Source organism: Cyprinodon variegatus, unplaced genomic scaffold (genome assembly GCF_000732505.1).
Source record: "Cyprinodon variegatus isolate N-32 unplaced genomic scaffold, C_variegatus-1.0 Scaffold290, whole genome shotgun sequence".
Lineage (NCBI taxonomy): Eukaryota > Metazoa > Chordata > Actinopteri > Cyprinodontiformes > Cyprinodontidae > Cyprinodon > Cyprinodon variegatus.
The window spans coordinates 947,460-962,930 of NW_015150743.1; the positions used below are offsets into that span (position 1 = coordinate 947,460).

The 15,471-nt window shown below is 38.8% G+C and overlaps 1 protein-coding gene across 2 annotated transcripts in view; it reads left to right on the forward strand.

Annotated features, from left to right (window-relative positions):
* Window positions 1–9,723, forward strand: part of slc39a11 (solute carrier family 39 member 11) — a 230,199-nt gene extending 220,476 nt beyond the window's left edge. For both annotated transcript variants that reach the window (XM_015383625.1, XM_015383626.1), the window contains exons 7-10: window positions 4,362–4,431; window positions 7,557–7,655; window positions 9,078–9,236; window positions 9,347–9,723. In XM_015383625.1, the coding sequence (XP_015239111.1) occupies window positions 4,362–4,431; window positions 7,557–7,655; window positions 9,078–9,236; window positions 9,347–9,425 (407 nt within the window). In that variant the 3' untranslated portion in view covers window positions 9,426–9,723. The remainder of the gene's footprint in view (window positions 1–4,361; window positions 4,432–7,556; window positions 7,656–9,077; window positions 9,237–9,346) is intronic.
* Window positions 9,724–15,471: the final 5,748 nt, after the last annotated feature.

The window sequence follows — 15,471 nt, forward strand, 5'->3', positions numbered from 1 at the left end:
GTCATAATTTGTGGACATTAAGATCTAAAGAGAAGCACCTTCTCCTGGTCATACCCTGTAATTCAGTAAAAAGGTGGAGTCAGAGTAGAAAAATATGCAGCCCAGGAGAAGGAGGGGGTCACTCCAATGGCTGGAAGTTTGGGGGATTATGCTGGGAGTCGCAGGGAAGTGGGCTGCCATTCAGCTGGCATTTGACTGGGAAGGGCCATTTTCAATGGCTGCTACTGGAGATGGCCACAATTGATGCAATAGGTCATCTCCTAAACTTCTGGCTCACATTTCCAGCTGTGTAACCGTTGAGCAATGTCAAGGCAATAGAAAGTATCAGACTCATCTCTGCAATTTCTCTTGCTTGCTGTTTACTTGCCCAAATATTTAATCAGACACCATCATCAGTGAGAATACCAATAGAACTCTTCCTTTGTTCTAAAGGGAAGTGGTGGCCTTGTGGTAAGGGCATAGGGCTTGCAATCCTCAGGTTGTGAGTTTAAAACCCACTCCCACAGACTTCCACTCTGGCTTTCTGAGCAAAAACCTTGATTGCTCCCCGGGTGCAGCATAGTGGCAGCCCATTGCTCCCTATAAATGCAGAGAGTTAATTTCTCCATTGTGAGATTAATAAAGTTCATTTTAATTATTTAAATCAGAGCTTTCAACACAGAGAAAAAAAATCAAATAAGACCAAATTTATCAGTTACAGGATTGGAAAAACGTAGCCAGCAGCTTGTTAACATGATCGACGTCTCTCTCTTAACCTGACTTATTCAGCCTCAGTAAAACAAGATTCTTACATACAGTAGTTTCTTTTTAGCAGTACAGTGGCACACTTTGAAGCAGTGTTGCCTTGAGGCAAGAAAGTCCTGGAAAATTAATGTCCTTTGATTTTTGCCCTTTTCCTTTCTGCATGAACTTTGCATGTTTATTCTGTGCTCTCTATGTTTCTCAGGCTTCCTCCCACCGGCCAAATCCTTTAAATTATCTCTAAATTGCCCTTAGGTTTGAGTAGGTGAGTATGAGGTTCCCTATCTATGTGTTATTTTTGCCATGTACTGTCAACCAGTCCAGGTTGTACCTATAGACTGCTGCAGATAGGTAGCAGCCCTCTGTGACAATGGAGTTTCTATTGACTCAGCAGTATTGCAGACAAAGCTAACATAAAAAATAGATAGTTTAGGGGATCCAAACAGCACCCAAAGCTGTTTGTTCACATTATTTATCTGCTGGAAGTCTGCCTTCAGTGAGCTGGATGAAAAGTTGATAGGAAGCAGAAAGCACTGTTGTCAGAGGTAATCACAGATGTTAGATTATGATGAAGTGTCTCAAAGGCCCTTTAACCCTGCTGCTGTCTGCCGCCTCATCCTTTCTTTTACTTCTTGTTTTTCTCTTTCCCCTTTTCTTTGTCTCTTGCTCATTTTCAGATCAGCTAATTTTTTGTCAGAGTTATAAGTAATAGAACATACAGTACAAAAAGCTTAATCAGACAGGTCATTCTCATGAACCAGAAAAGAACTGCATGAAATTGTGAAAGAAAATAACTACATGATTATCATCAACTGCTGTATTTAGTTTACACCAAACACATCTTTATCTGTCCAAAGAACTATTGGCCCTGTTTGTATTTTCTTTGGCAAATCTTAGTAAAAGTTTGTAGGTTTCCTCTTTGCAAACCCTATGCAAGTTAAACTTTATTAGTGATTGTCTAATATCTACAAAAGTAGTAATAGTTGAATCACCGTTAATTTTCACTGCTAAGCCGCTCATTCACTGTCAGAAAGCTTCATGTAACAAAATTTTGTTCCGTATACACAGCGTGTATACAGTATAAAATGACAAAGTTTGTCTAAGTCAAAACATTTCTCCCTCTGCGTCTCCAACTGATATCAGATGTCAGTTTTCTTAGTTACATATATTATGCAATGCAGAACGTTTGAGCCCAAAACAAATCTTAATATGCATTACTGTTTTTATCGAAGGTACGTCCAACTACAGTCAATCTCAAAGTAGTACGCATTGATGTTCTAATTCTACTATAACTGCGTTAAGGCAAGCAACCCTCCTGGTTTTCATTAAAACAGCTCAACAGACTAATTAAATGGCATAGAGGATGCAGCTGCAGCTCTCAGCCCCACATGTGGTAGAATATTTCATGTTTTTCATTTTCTATTCATTTGGAGCAAAGGCTGAAACGACACATTAGAGGTGCCGCAGCCGAGGATACAAAATGCTGGAAAGTTTCAAATGTTGCTTGTATAAAAGTGGCATTATGAGTCTGCTTTTAAGAAAGTTTTATCACAGTTGCTACAAATTTGTCCATCAAATACAGAATTTTGCTGGGATAAATAGTTAAGATTTCATTCAGCCTTGACTGAATCTTTGCAGGGGAGTTGGGGGCTTGTGTCTAGAACCAGCTGTCTCTGAGTGGCAGGTGTGGCACAGGCATTGGTCGCCCGTTTATCACTGGGCATTAACAAAATTGTGGGTTTCATTTGTTATAGAAACACTTAAAAGCACGGAGTCCACATGTTTATGTTTAGATTCTAAAAATACCTGAACAGAGCTGAAGAAGATACCACTCTGAGAGCCGGTCCTCCTCCCTTTCTCATCAGAATCATGCCCCCATGTTGCATAAAGCTCTCAGCGGTTGACCAGCCCACACCTGTCCTCAAGCCTGACAACCTGTAATCAGTGTGGAGGGGTGCCGTGACAGCGTGAAATGCAAAACAGCAAGTAGATCTGTCTTCACGGGTCACGCAAAACACATTCTCAAACACACAAATGCACTCATAGATACATCGCTCACTGTGACCTTTTCGCTTTTGGTTTGAATGAAGAGTGCTTAAAGCCTATGTGACGGGCATAACAAATGAGATAAGTAGGACGGCGGTGGAAATGGTGCACAGGGTGGGTGGAGGGTGGAGAGATGGAAAAGAAGCAGCCTTGTTACATCGATCACAGCTGTGGAGCCTCTAATAAACACACCATAGCTGCTTGAATCTTCTAAGCAGGAAAATCTGTTAAGACATGGATTTTTTTTCAAGTGAAAACCATGAGTTGAAAATAAAATTTCTACCCATCAGTTCATCTGTCTGTTGTATACACTTGTAGGATCGCTGGGCTACCACCCTGTCTTTAACTACCTGGGCAGTGGGTGAGAGTCTTGTTTCTAAAAAGTATTTTGTGATCTATTGCTAATTTTGTGAGACGAACCTTTCCCTAATGTATGTTTGCCCACAACTTCCCCTCCTCTGCACCTCCTAACAATTATTACTCTTTAGCATCACATTTAATTTCTTTATATTGTTTATTAAGTTATCACAGGAGCTTGCTTTAAATCACATCTAAACATTAGCTTTAAATTAGTGTTGTGCCAATGCCATTTTTTGTTCCCAATACCGATACCTGATACATGCATTTTCGACCGATACCATCTGTTTGAAATTGATGTGTGTGTATACTGTATATGAAGAACTGCATACTACTTGGATGTAAAAGAATTGCCATCATGGCTTTGTTGAGCTGCTGCCTACCTTTGTGAAGCAGGAAAAAGACTAATACAAAGTGAATCTAGTAGAACTTCTTATGGCCTACCTGGAATGGGTGACAATAGTTGAATAAACTTTTGGCTCTCGAATGGTATCGGTGCCCTATTTGTCGGTACTCGCCGATACCAATACCAACATTTTAGTGCTGGATAGGGACCCAGCCCAATACTGGTATCGGTGCAACACTTCTTTAAATAATCAATTAAGGATCTGGTAAAACAAACACATACCCTCTGAATTTGAAGTTTGCTCTTGTCCAAAATTAGCTGCTCATTATAAAACATCCGTTTCACCTTAACCCTTAGCTCTATCTGAAAAAAAAGTTTGATCAAATCTGTCATGAATATTTGTTTTAATATTCAGTTCTTTTGCGGATAATCCTTTTGGCTAGCTGTATCTCGGGTGACCTGCTGCCCCAAAGGGTCAGTTAAAAGAACTAAACCCCATTCTGTCATTATAAACACACCAATGGAAGTTAGGGTTTTATCAAACGTTTCTTTCACTTCATACATGCACACACGTGTGGCTTCCTGTGGTGAAAACTGCAACTGATAAAGAAGAAAAGAAGATTTCTTTCTTTGACTCTCATTCACGTGTGTGCAGTAAAGCAGAACTATGTTTTCACAAATATAACGACTGGAAACAAGAACAGAAAAAAACCTATTCTGTTCCGTCCTTTAGTATTGTTTTCCAACTCTTTCGTTTCATATGTTCTATATGTTATAATAGTTATCAGTCTTTCAATATTGACCTGTTTTTTTCTCTTGTTTCTTCTAGTGTAGGACAAGCTAACGGATATTTTTGTCTCTGTTTTTTCAGAGGGCCTGGCTGTAGGAGTTGGTTTTGGAGCAATAGGCAAGACTTCCTCTGCTACCTTTGAGAGTGCCAGGTAAGACACCCATCAGCATAGAAGTAAAAATAAAAGCTATATATATATATATATAATATATATATATATATATATATATATATATATATATATATGTGTGTGTGTGTGTGTGTTTATTTAAGTCTCTTTTAAAAGACGCTTTAAGAAATTCAACTCTAATCAATGACTATCTCTGGACTTTGGCACTGTTTGACTAAAACATATGTTAAAAATATCAGGCTGGTAAACAGGGCAGGACAAAGCAATGCTTATGGCATTATAATAAGATTTGATCCTTTTAGCAGTTCCAAAATTTCATATTAATCAAAGTTAAAAAGAATTTTTCCTAGGTGCTTTAGTTTGAATCTCCAAAAGGCTCTGGCTTGCCTGTTCTTGCCATCTAGTGGTGACATTTTGGTACTGCAAAGTAAGTTAGAACCTTTGTACTTGTTTAATCTCATTTACCATTCATGCTCCTCTGCAAAGCTATATGATTCTACGGATAGTTTCACACTATGAATAAATAATGTGTTAAACACATCTTTAATATTCATTATAATTTACAAGCAGGGAGGTCAGTAATAAAGGACTGAAGTCAGAAGAGCTGTGATTGTTCTTTCACTGTTTGAAAAAACTGATTTACATACACAAGACGCTTGTGGTATGTCTCTTATCAGTTTTGCACATCAAGATAGTGAAAGTTTTCCCCATTCTTCTGGCAAAAGAGCTCGAACCCAGTGAGGTTGGATGGAGAGAACGAACAACAGTTTACAGTTCTTTCCACAGATTCTTGATTAGATTTAGGTGTGGACTTTGACTTGATCATTCTAATGCCTGGATATGTTTATTTGCCCTTTTTGTGTGGGAAGATACAGGTTTTCTTCTAGAATGGTCCCGTATGTGGCTCCATCCATCTTCCTATCAATTTTAACCACCTTCCCTGTCCCTGCTGAAGAAAAGCAAGCCCAAACCCTGATGCTGTCACCACTATGTTTGAGAGTGGGAGTGGTGTGTTCAGGGGGATAAGCTGTGTTGTATTTATGTCAAACATACTGTAACATTTTGCGTTGTTGCCAAAAGGTTTGATTTTGGTTTCATCTGACCAGGGCACCTTAAACTTTGAATGAGACTTTTTATGGATATCTTTAAGAAATGCCTTTCTTCCATAAAGGCCAGATTTGTCCAGTACACAAGTTTTTCAATCTATTGGACAGAGTCTACCACCTCAGCTGTAGATCTCTGCAGTTCACCCAGAGTGATCACGGGCCTCTTGGCTGCATCTCTGATCAGTTTTCTCCCTCAGGTTTAGAGGGATGGTCAGGTCTTTAGATTCACAGTGGTCTGATATTCCTTCATTTTCAATATTATCGGTGCACAGTGCTCCTTGGAATGTTTAAAGGTGCAGTAGGAGATCTTTTCTAATGCATTTTTTCCCATGCAGCTTTAAGCTCTCCCCACAGCCGCTTAACAAGCAGTGAAACAGAAGGTCTGGAAGTGCAACCAAAATAAATGGTCCCCATAAGGCAGGCGGGGGGAAGCACGGGGCCGCCGGTGTCCAGGCAACTGTCACCGGGTCCTGTTCGGTCGCTCTGTCCCCAGCCCCGGAGCTCATGGCTCGGTTCTGCTGCACGGTAGTCGACCAAAATCCCTGACAAGTTTGAAATTCCCCCTGTAAATTTTTTTAGGTATGAAAAGTAGGACTTGACCTTGAAAAAGAGGACATCTGGTCACCCTATTCACACCTAAAGCAGCAAGAGCAGTTCATGTGTTTTGAAGTATGAAGTAAAAATATAGCTTGATGGAACTGTTTTTCCAAGATCTCCTACGGCACCTTTAAAGCTTCGGAAATCATTTTGTATCCAAACCCAGCGTTAACATTCTCTACTAAGTATCTCAGACCTGTCTGGTTCCTTGTTCCTCATGAAAGTCTTTGTGCTTTAAACAGACCTCTGACACAATCATAGGCCAAGTGCATTTCTGTGGAGACTAGATTAAACACAGGTGGATTCTATTTATTATCATTTGTCATTTAAGTCAACACTGGGTCAGAGATCCTCAAGAGTTTGCTTCACTGAAACTGTTGTATTGTATTCATTTACATCAGACCACAAAAATCAAACATGCAGTTCTCCAAGGGTTTGACTTAGGGACCTTCCTATTAAATATCTGAATGCTTTCTCTAACAGATATTGATAAAAAGCAACATAAGTTACCATAACTATGCAGATGACACACAGCTGTACAATGTTACCAGTAACTATGAACTCATTCAGCCGCTGGGTGAATACAGAGAATTCAATGCATGGATGTGACAAACATTGTATTCAGCTAAATCAAAATTAAACTGGAGTATTCATTTTTGACTAAAGGAGGAGCTTTTAAAAGTTAGCACACAGCTTCATTTAATATGGCTAGAAACCACAAAGCAGGCTCAACCCTGAGTGCAGTGATAGACTCTGATCTGAACCTCTAGAAGCCCATAAAGCAGATAACAAAGTCGACCCACTATCGCCCAAAGAACATCTCCAGGATTAAACCACTAATGTCTCAGCAGGACCCTAAAAAACTAAGTTACAGATTCATCTTTACTAGAATTGATTACTACAATAATGTCTTCACACGTCTGACTAAAACAATCTACTGTATCAGCTGCAGCTGATCGAGAATGCTGCTACATGCATCCTCACTAAAACTAAGAAAGTGGAGAACATCCCCCCAGTTCTAATGTCCTTCTACTGGCTTCCTGTATTTCATAGGATGGACTTTAAAACACGTCTGTTGATCTATAAATCACTGAATGGCTTAGCTCCAAAATACGTTGCAGACTTGTAATGTCTCTACCATCCAGGTCTCTCAGGTCTGCTGTCTCAAGTCTACTATGCATACCCAGAACCAAACAGCTTTTAGTTCTTATGCTCCAATAATCTCCATTAAAGTCCCAGAATACTGTAACGCTCTAATCATTTCTGCAGTTATTTAATTCTACTGAAATTCATTTTTCTTTCTTCACACAGAGCACTTTAAAAGATGTTTTTACTGATATATGCAATAAAAACAGACTTAAATGTGGAGGTTTTTGCTGTAAACAGTGATACCTGCTTTTGTTTGTTATCAACACTACTGATGACCGCTTTAATGTTCTTTAGAAATCTGGCCATTGGTATCGGCATCCAGAATTTCCCAGAAGGCTTGGCTGTGAGCCTGCCCCTAAGGGGCTCCGGGGTCTCAACATGGAAGGCTTTCTGGTAAGTCGATCTAATCTGATGGTTTAAGAACTCTGTAAAACTTCAGGCTGACCAGAGATGCTCCACATTCCCACAATGACTGAGCTTTTCTCAGTATCATCAGTAAGATTATTGAAAAATTTGTGTTTCAACAGTTAAATGTCTTCTTATTAATGACAAGTTGCTTTGTTGTCTTATCGTCAGGGTTTCCTTGACAACCACACAATACAGAGACTGACCTGATTAAGGTGTTCAATGACATCTGTATAAATTCAGACTCTGGAAGAACCACAGTGCTGGTATTATTGGACCTCAGACAGCGTCTGATACTGTTGATCACTTGATTTTATTAGTGTCTGGAAACCTGGGTTGTCCTTTCTGGTACAGCCCTAGACTGGTTTGAATCCTACCTCAAGGACAGAGACTTCTGTGTCAGTAGGGAACTTTTAATGAGAGACCAGAAAAATCACATGCAGAGTTCCTCAATGCTCCACTCTGGGTCACCCCCCCATTCAATATCTACATGCTCCCCTTGGCTCAGATTATAGCAGACAACAAGATCAATTACGAAAACTATGCAGACGACACACAGCTTTACAACACATTGTCATCAGGTAACCATGAACTCATCAGAGCGTTGGCTAGATGCACAGAACAGATCAATATGTGGATGCAGCATAATTTTTGAATAAAAGCAAAACGAAGGTAATAATGTCAGGACCAAAGGAGGAAAGATCCAGAGTTAAGTCAGCCTTTTATCACCTGAAGAACAAATTCAGGATTAAAGGACTAATGTCCAAGCAGGATCTAGAAAAACTCATTCATGCATTTATCTGTAGTAAAAGTATCTGCAAAGGTTTGCCTCAAAAGTCCATCAAACAGCAGCAGCTGATCCAAAATGCAGCTGCCAGTGTTCTCACTAGAACTAACAAAGTAGAATGCATCAGCACGGTTCTGGAGTCCTTCAACTGGCTCCCTGTAGCTCAGACAATAGACTTTAAAATCCTTCTGTTTGTCTATAAATCACTGAATGGATCAGCACCTCAATATGTAACAGATTTTTCTGTCAGTGTATCAACCTCCCAGACCACTCAGGTCTTCTAGTTCCTGCCTACTTTATTCACCCAGAAGCAGCATTTAGTTCCTATGCTCCACTGATCTGGAAGGAACTCTTAGAAGACTGGAAGCCTGAGTTCTTTAAAGCTATTTGTTTGGAGCTGCCTTTGACGGTTGAAGTTAAATTGTTAACTGAGGTATTATTATAAGGTTGTGGTCCAAATGTTTTATGTGTTCTATTTATTTTTGTAATCTTTATTTGCTTTTATTCTGCTTTTATTTTTCTTATGTTTTATTATCTAATTCATGTTAAGCACTTTGAATTGTCGATGTAAATGTAATGAATTGTGCTATTCAAATAAACTTGCCTTGCCTTCTCCTCTTCAGGTACGGTCAGCTCAGTGGAATGGTAGAGCCCATCGCGGGCTTGCTTGGAGCTTTTGCTGTCGTTCTAGCAGAACCTCTTCTTCCATATGCCTTGGCTTTTGCAGCCGGAGCGATGGTCTATGTAGTGGTGGATGACATCATACCTGAGGCTCAAGTCAGGTTAGTGGAAAAACAAGGCTAGTACTTTAAGATACGAGAAACTTTAATAATACATCTAATTTTTCACCTGTTTTTTTTTTTTTTTTTTTTTCTCTGTTTTGGTCTCTCAGTGGTAACGGCAGGTTGGCCTCCTGGACCTCCATTCTGGGGTTTGTTGTGATGATGTCACTAGACGTGGGGCTGGGCTGACGACGCCATGATGACAGAATAAGCAAGGCTTTCAGATGCACTGCTGACCTCAGTTTTAAGAAGGGGACCAAATGTGTTTTTCCTAACACATCATAATGGAAATGAGATTAATGCTACTTGAAGTTGAGCTGTGAGCAGCACCTTTAATGCAATGATTGCTGTACTTGAACTGATGCTTACAGTTTAATAAGACATCTTATTCAGGAATACCCCCTGAAAGATATTGTAATTCAAGGGTTGGTGAAGGTTCTGTTCAGATGGTTTTTAGGGATTTTTATCCTGATAAAAAAAAAACATAAATAACCAATAAATTGCTTCCTTTGTCTTTTTTCAATTTATTATTGACATTTTTATTGAAATCAAAATGATTACATCTTCCTGCCTCCAAAGCTGTTTTTGCTGTTTTGAACAATGATTTAAAAAAAAGTGCGCTATACTTTGTTGCTTTGTTTTAGTGAAACTGTTGTTTCTTCTATTTTTCCTATTTAATAACTTATAACAACACTCAATGTTGTTGCACAACAGAAATGACTTTGGGGCTTTTGCTGCCATTCAGTTTCCTGCCATCTACTGGTCAGATTATGGAATCACATTCTGTACAAAACATGTTCTGGTGAGAATAATCTGAAATCTTTATTTTAATTATGGACCCATAGTTTAATTTTTGGTCTAGACAGTCGTCTCAGAATGCAAACACAGACATAATTAACTATGGAAAGGAATGGCCATCCTGAAAGCACCCTAGGAACTCCCTAAATGTAAGATAATATAACATAAAAAGTGAAAGACTTGTCAAGACAATAAGTGAAGCTCTTTTATCAGTTGAAAAAAATTATACATTTAAATAAGTACACAGTGGAGAAGAACGACCGTCCTGAAAGGTCTACAGGGGGGTGACTGCCTTCACAGCAGTAAAAAACTGTTTTGTTCAGGATTTAATAATCCCCGATTATTTTCCTGACAAACGACAAAAGTTTGACATACAAGTCAGTGCTCGGTGGAACGGATTTTTGCCAATCTGTCTGGGTCTTCTCTGGACTCGTGTAACATGAACCAAGTCCAGATCTGCCAGAAGTTTACTTGCAGCTGAGGAGAGTATTCAGAGAGTTTTAACTTCCTGAAAGAAGAGCCTTCTTCACCAGGTGTGAGACCTTTTCAGTCCAGGTGAGGTCAGAGGCGATTCAAAAACCCAGGAACTTTATGCTGTCCACAAACTCTGCTACCTCCCCTGTATACAGATAGGAGTGTGTTCCCTGTAATCTACGTTGACCCCCCTTTCCAATCTTGCTGGTATTTTGGACAAAGCTATTCCTGAAGCATCACTGTATCACTTTGTTCACATCCAGTTTTGTGGACAAAAATGTAGAAACCTCCTTTTATGAAACAAAAAACATCAATTGCCACATAAGTAAGTTTAACAATTTAACTGCCTTTGCAACTTCCAACCTGCATTCTCCTGAGAAAATGGTCAATCATTTGGTCAACCTGACAGTTAATTAGAGAACAGTAATAAACATTGAAGTTGTATGAATTCATGCTTCAGCTGCATTTAAAGAAAAAATAAACTCATGAAACAAGCCTGGAAAAATGGTGGTACTCTGAACAAAATATTTTGCACAACTTTTGAGGCAATCAGTCTAATTAAGTGATTCCGTTCTGTTAGGGAGACTGCTGCATGGCTCTGCAGATATTTTGGCCCACTCTGCTCCAGGTTTTTAAGGGTGCTTTTTCCAGACTGCATTGTTCAGGTCCTTGCAAAACTGATGACCTGCAACTGAAACCAAGCTTTCTGTCACTAGGCAGCACATTTCCATTTGTAATCCATTTCATAGTCACCTGCAGAGATTCAAAACATGCTGTTCCAGAAAAAGCAAAGCAGCCCGGACCATATTAGTGCCTCCTCCATGTTTCACAGTAGGAAAAGTATTGTTTTCTTGATATGCTTCATTTTTCTGTCTCTGAACATAGAGTTCCATTTTGGTCTCATCTGTCCATAGGATATTCTTTTAGAAGCTTTGTGGCTTGTCAAAATATACTTAGGCAAGTTCCAGTCAGTCTGTTTTATGATTAGGTTTTTTTTTAAATGGTGTCATCCTTGTTTTTTTCCTATTAAGTCCTTTCGAATAACGGATGGTCGGACCTGACACTGATGTTCCTTGACCTATAGATCGTATAAAAAAAAAGAAAAAGTGTCTACAAAGTGTATGAGAAGTAAGGCCTCAGGAGAGAGAAACAAGACCAGAGTGTTTTTAGGAGATTCTTTTACATGATGGTGTACACTGATGCCATGGCAATGTTTCTTTTTGATAGGTTAGGTTTGGCATGCTGTTTAGAAAAAATTATTTCATATCACTGCTAGAAAAGGAGAAATGGGCTTGTTCATGCTCTCAAACGCGTTTAATAGACGATCCCTTTCACGAGTGAGTACAGGGCTGTGCATGTGCCTTTTTTAAAGGTGGAGAGGGTGGGTCTTTAAAAAGTTTAAGAAAATCCTCAACTAAACCTTTAATATTGCTCACATATTAAATAACATTCACAAGTTTACCTTAAATGATTTTCCTCCAAGATTTGCAAAGAATCAGTAATATGAAGTGAGCTACTCAAACAACACTTTCATTTCCCAATTACGAAAGTCCTCATGAATGAAGATTAGCCAGCGATGCTACTCCTTTACAGTTAAGCCTAATGTCGATGCCCGCTGTGCCCCCTATCCCCCATCGGATAAGATACCATCTTTGCCCTTAGCCAAAGATGTTGGTACTACTTTGGATTAAGAAATTAACTATGCCAGATGGGCGTGGTCATTTCTATTGTTGGACCCCGTAAATTCTGTTAATAACATGTCAGAGCTCAACGGTACTTAGGAGAATATATCACTGTCTATTAGGGATGGAACGGTTTATGAAAACCGTCCGAACCGTTCGATTCGACTGTCTCGGGTCGATTCGCGTGTGTTGCGTTCAGTTCATGCACTGCTCCTTTTTCTCATAGGCGAAGCGTTTACACTCCAGAGCAGAAGGTGGCGGTACTGCGACCAAAGCCAATCACTAGTAGTAAACAAGAAGAAGAAGAAGCGAAGCAGCGTAGCCGGGTGTAGCAGAAAAAAATCAATTGTTGTGGAGAATTGTGTCGGAATGGCGAGTGGGAAAGAACAAGAGTTGGAAGACGCGCCAGCAGCACTTTATAGGTCTGCTGTATGGGACCACTTTGCATTTAGAGTGACCTACGATGACGGCGGAAAGAAAGTTGTGGATAAAAGTGCAACAGTGTGCGAGCATTGTGCAACACGTTTTGTTTATGCTAACAGCAACACGACCAACATGTCATGCTAACTCCGAAATCCCACATACTCCATCAGCGCTCTGTTGCCCCACTGCGCTCCAGACCGGCTGCTCAAAGCAAAGCCTACAGCCTCCACTGTGGCTCCCGTCCGCTCCGCTCTGAGTTCCTTGGAGATCGTAGAGGGCATGGGCGAGATGATTAAATTCAAAGCAGCAAAACATGCGGAAATTATCCATGGTTTCCGCGAATCATTAAAAATAATTACAATTCATACATTTTTTTTGGATTTTTTCATTAATTTCATTTTTAAAAAAATCATTAATTTTTATAATTTTTATTAATTTTTTTATTTTTCGGTGTAACAATAAACATATACCGAACCAAACGGAAAACCCCTACTGTTTGTGTTGTAAATGCATTTTTATCTTAAATATTATGTTACATATTGTTTCTTGAATAATTTGAATGATGAATTACAATCATCATATGATATATATATATATATATATATATATATATATAAGTATATATGTTACATTCAAATGATCTCAATTTCAATTTTAAGAGTTTATCAACTTTTCAGTTTATCTGATCAGCTTTTGATGTATTTAATTTTTTATTTTTAAATCTAAGCTGAAGTATAAATAAAGTTGTCAAATTCAAATCTACATTTTTTATTTAAATAAATGTTTTTAAAAAAAATAAGTGAAATACCATGCTTGTCTCAATGGTATTTAATATTCATGCTGGCTGCCTGTGTGACCAGTAATAGCAACAACCTGCTCCTTAAGTTATGTTTATTTTAATAGCGGCCCACACTAACTGTTGTGAATCAGCTCTTCAAAGAGACAGCTTATAAAAGAAACTACTGACTTACTAAGTGAGAGAATAGGTATCATCCATGTGGGTGGACTCAGGAATAAGGAATAGTTCACTCACCATCCTTATTTGTTGCTCACTACTGAGTGGATGTGCTACCAGGAGGCAGGCCAGTAGAGCAGGAGATGTGGAGGAGGCTGTTGGGGGGACAACAACCCAGCCACAGGACCACTATCTCCGCCTTTGTGCAAGGAGTAACAGGAGGGTAACTGCCAGAGGTCTGCAAAATTACCTTCAGCAGTTCACATATGTGCATTTGTCTGCACAAAGGGTTAGAAACCAACCCGAAAAACACCATTCCAACAGTGGAGTTTGGAGGTGGGAGCATCAGGGTGTGGGCTGTCTTTCAGCATAGGGTACTGGAAAACTACAAATAATAGAAGAAATGATGAATGGAAAATTGTACAAAGACATTCTTGCCCAAAAAAATCTACTGCCATCTACCAGGATGATGAAGATAAAATAAATAGTCGACATTTCAGCAAGCCAATGACCCCAAACATTACCGACACCTGATAAAAATGTCATGTCAATAGCAACTCTAGAAAAATGGTGGTGTGTTAAAGTTTTTTTTTACCTGCTGTATATCTAATTAAATCTAAATGTATATGTAAAGCCTACTTATACTACCTAGATTTATATATATATATATATATATATATATATATATATATATATATATATTCATCTTAAATCTAGATATACGTCTTAAGTTAAAACCCCAAATCTAATTCTTAAACCTCAGACTTAAATCCTAGGGATGTGAGCACAAGTTGAGTCAAAGCATGAGTAATAAGGATATCTTCTAAAGTTTAACTCTATCAGAGATTTAAGATGTTAATAAAGGTCAAACTGATTTTGCTCTAATATATTTTTTTTCGAAATAGATTGTATTCCAATTAGATTACCAAAATCAAACTGTGCTCTTAATACTTGAGGACCATTTCAACATGGGACTTACATTGTAACTACCCTTTAAAACTTAAAAAACTTGCCTGAAGTGACATGGATGGTTACCGCTTCCTCCTCCTCCTCCAGTGGGGAGTTACTTATTGTTGTAACTTACCTTCAAATAAATTACCATTTACTTTAAATTCTAATTGTTTAAAGGGTTTTTTTTATAATGCAAGTTACTGTCAGTTCAAAAATACTAGTCTGAAAAACTAAATATTGCTAATTTATTAAAGTTAACAAGTAAGTCTGGACCAATATTGGATTTTACAATGTTAAAACACTAGCTAAATCAAACAACATTGTGCTTGCAAGCTTTGCCAGGTAGGCCAGAGCTCAGGGCAGTGGGTAAATGATTGCACCATCCATCCTGATGTCAGCCTGGTAGTCCTCGATAAGGGGCAAAGATTGTTGAGGATCAACCCCTAAGATTTTTATTAGACTTGAGGTTCTACAGCTGTTAAAGTTCTTTCCGTATACAATGTTGCACACTGGTACTACAGAGGAGATATTCCACAGCTGTGGTACTTTCCCAATTTCAGACTTCAGAGGATATTTCCCATGATGACCTGCAGCTAATCTGTGCTGCACCTTATAAACACGGAGCTGATACCATCTAGACCCGCAGCCTTCCTCACTTTTAATTCTTTGCAGCCAATTCCTCACCTGAAGCATTAAAAAGACAGAATGAGGGAGGAAAAGCTGTGCTAGAGAGTCTTCTGAAGTGGAGAAAGTGGTTAGAGTGAAGAGATATGTAGTTGTGGGAAGAAAATCAATTAATAGTACTCTTTTAACTTTTATTTTATAGCGCACTTTGCACTTTCTAAATGCTGCAGAGTTCCACAATTCAAAGAAAGTGAAACATAACCTAAAAAGACACAAATAAGAAAGAACAGCTAAAGATTCAAACGGAATAGAATAGAATAGAATGATT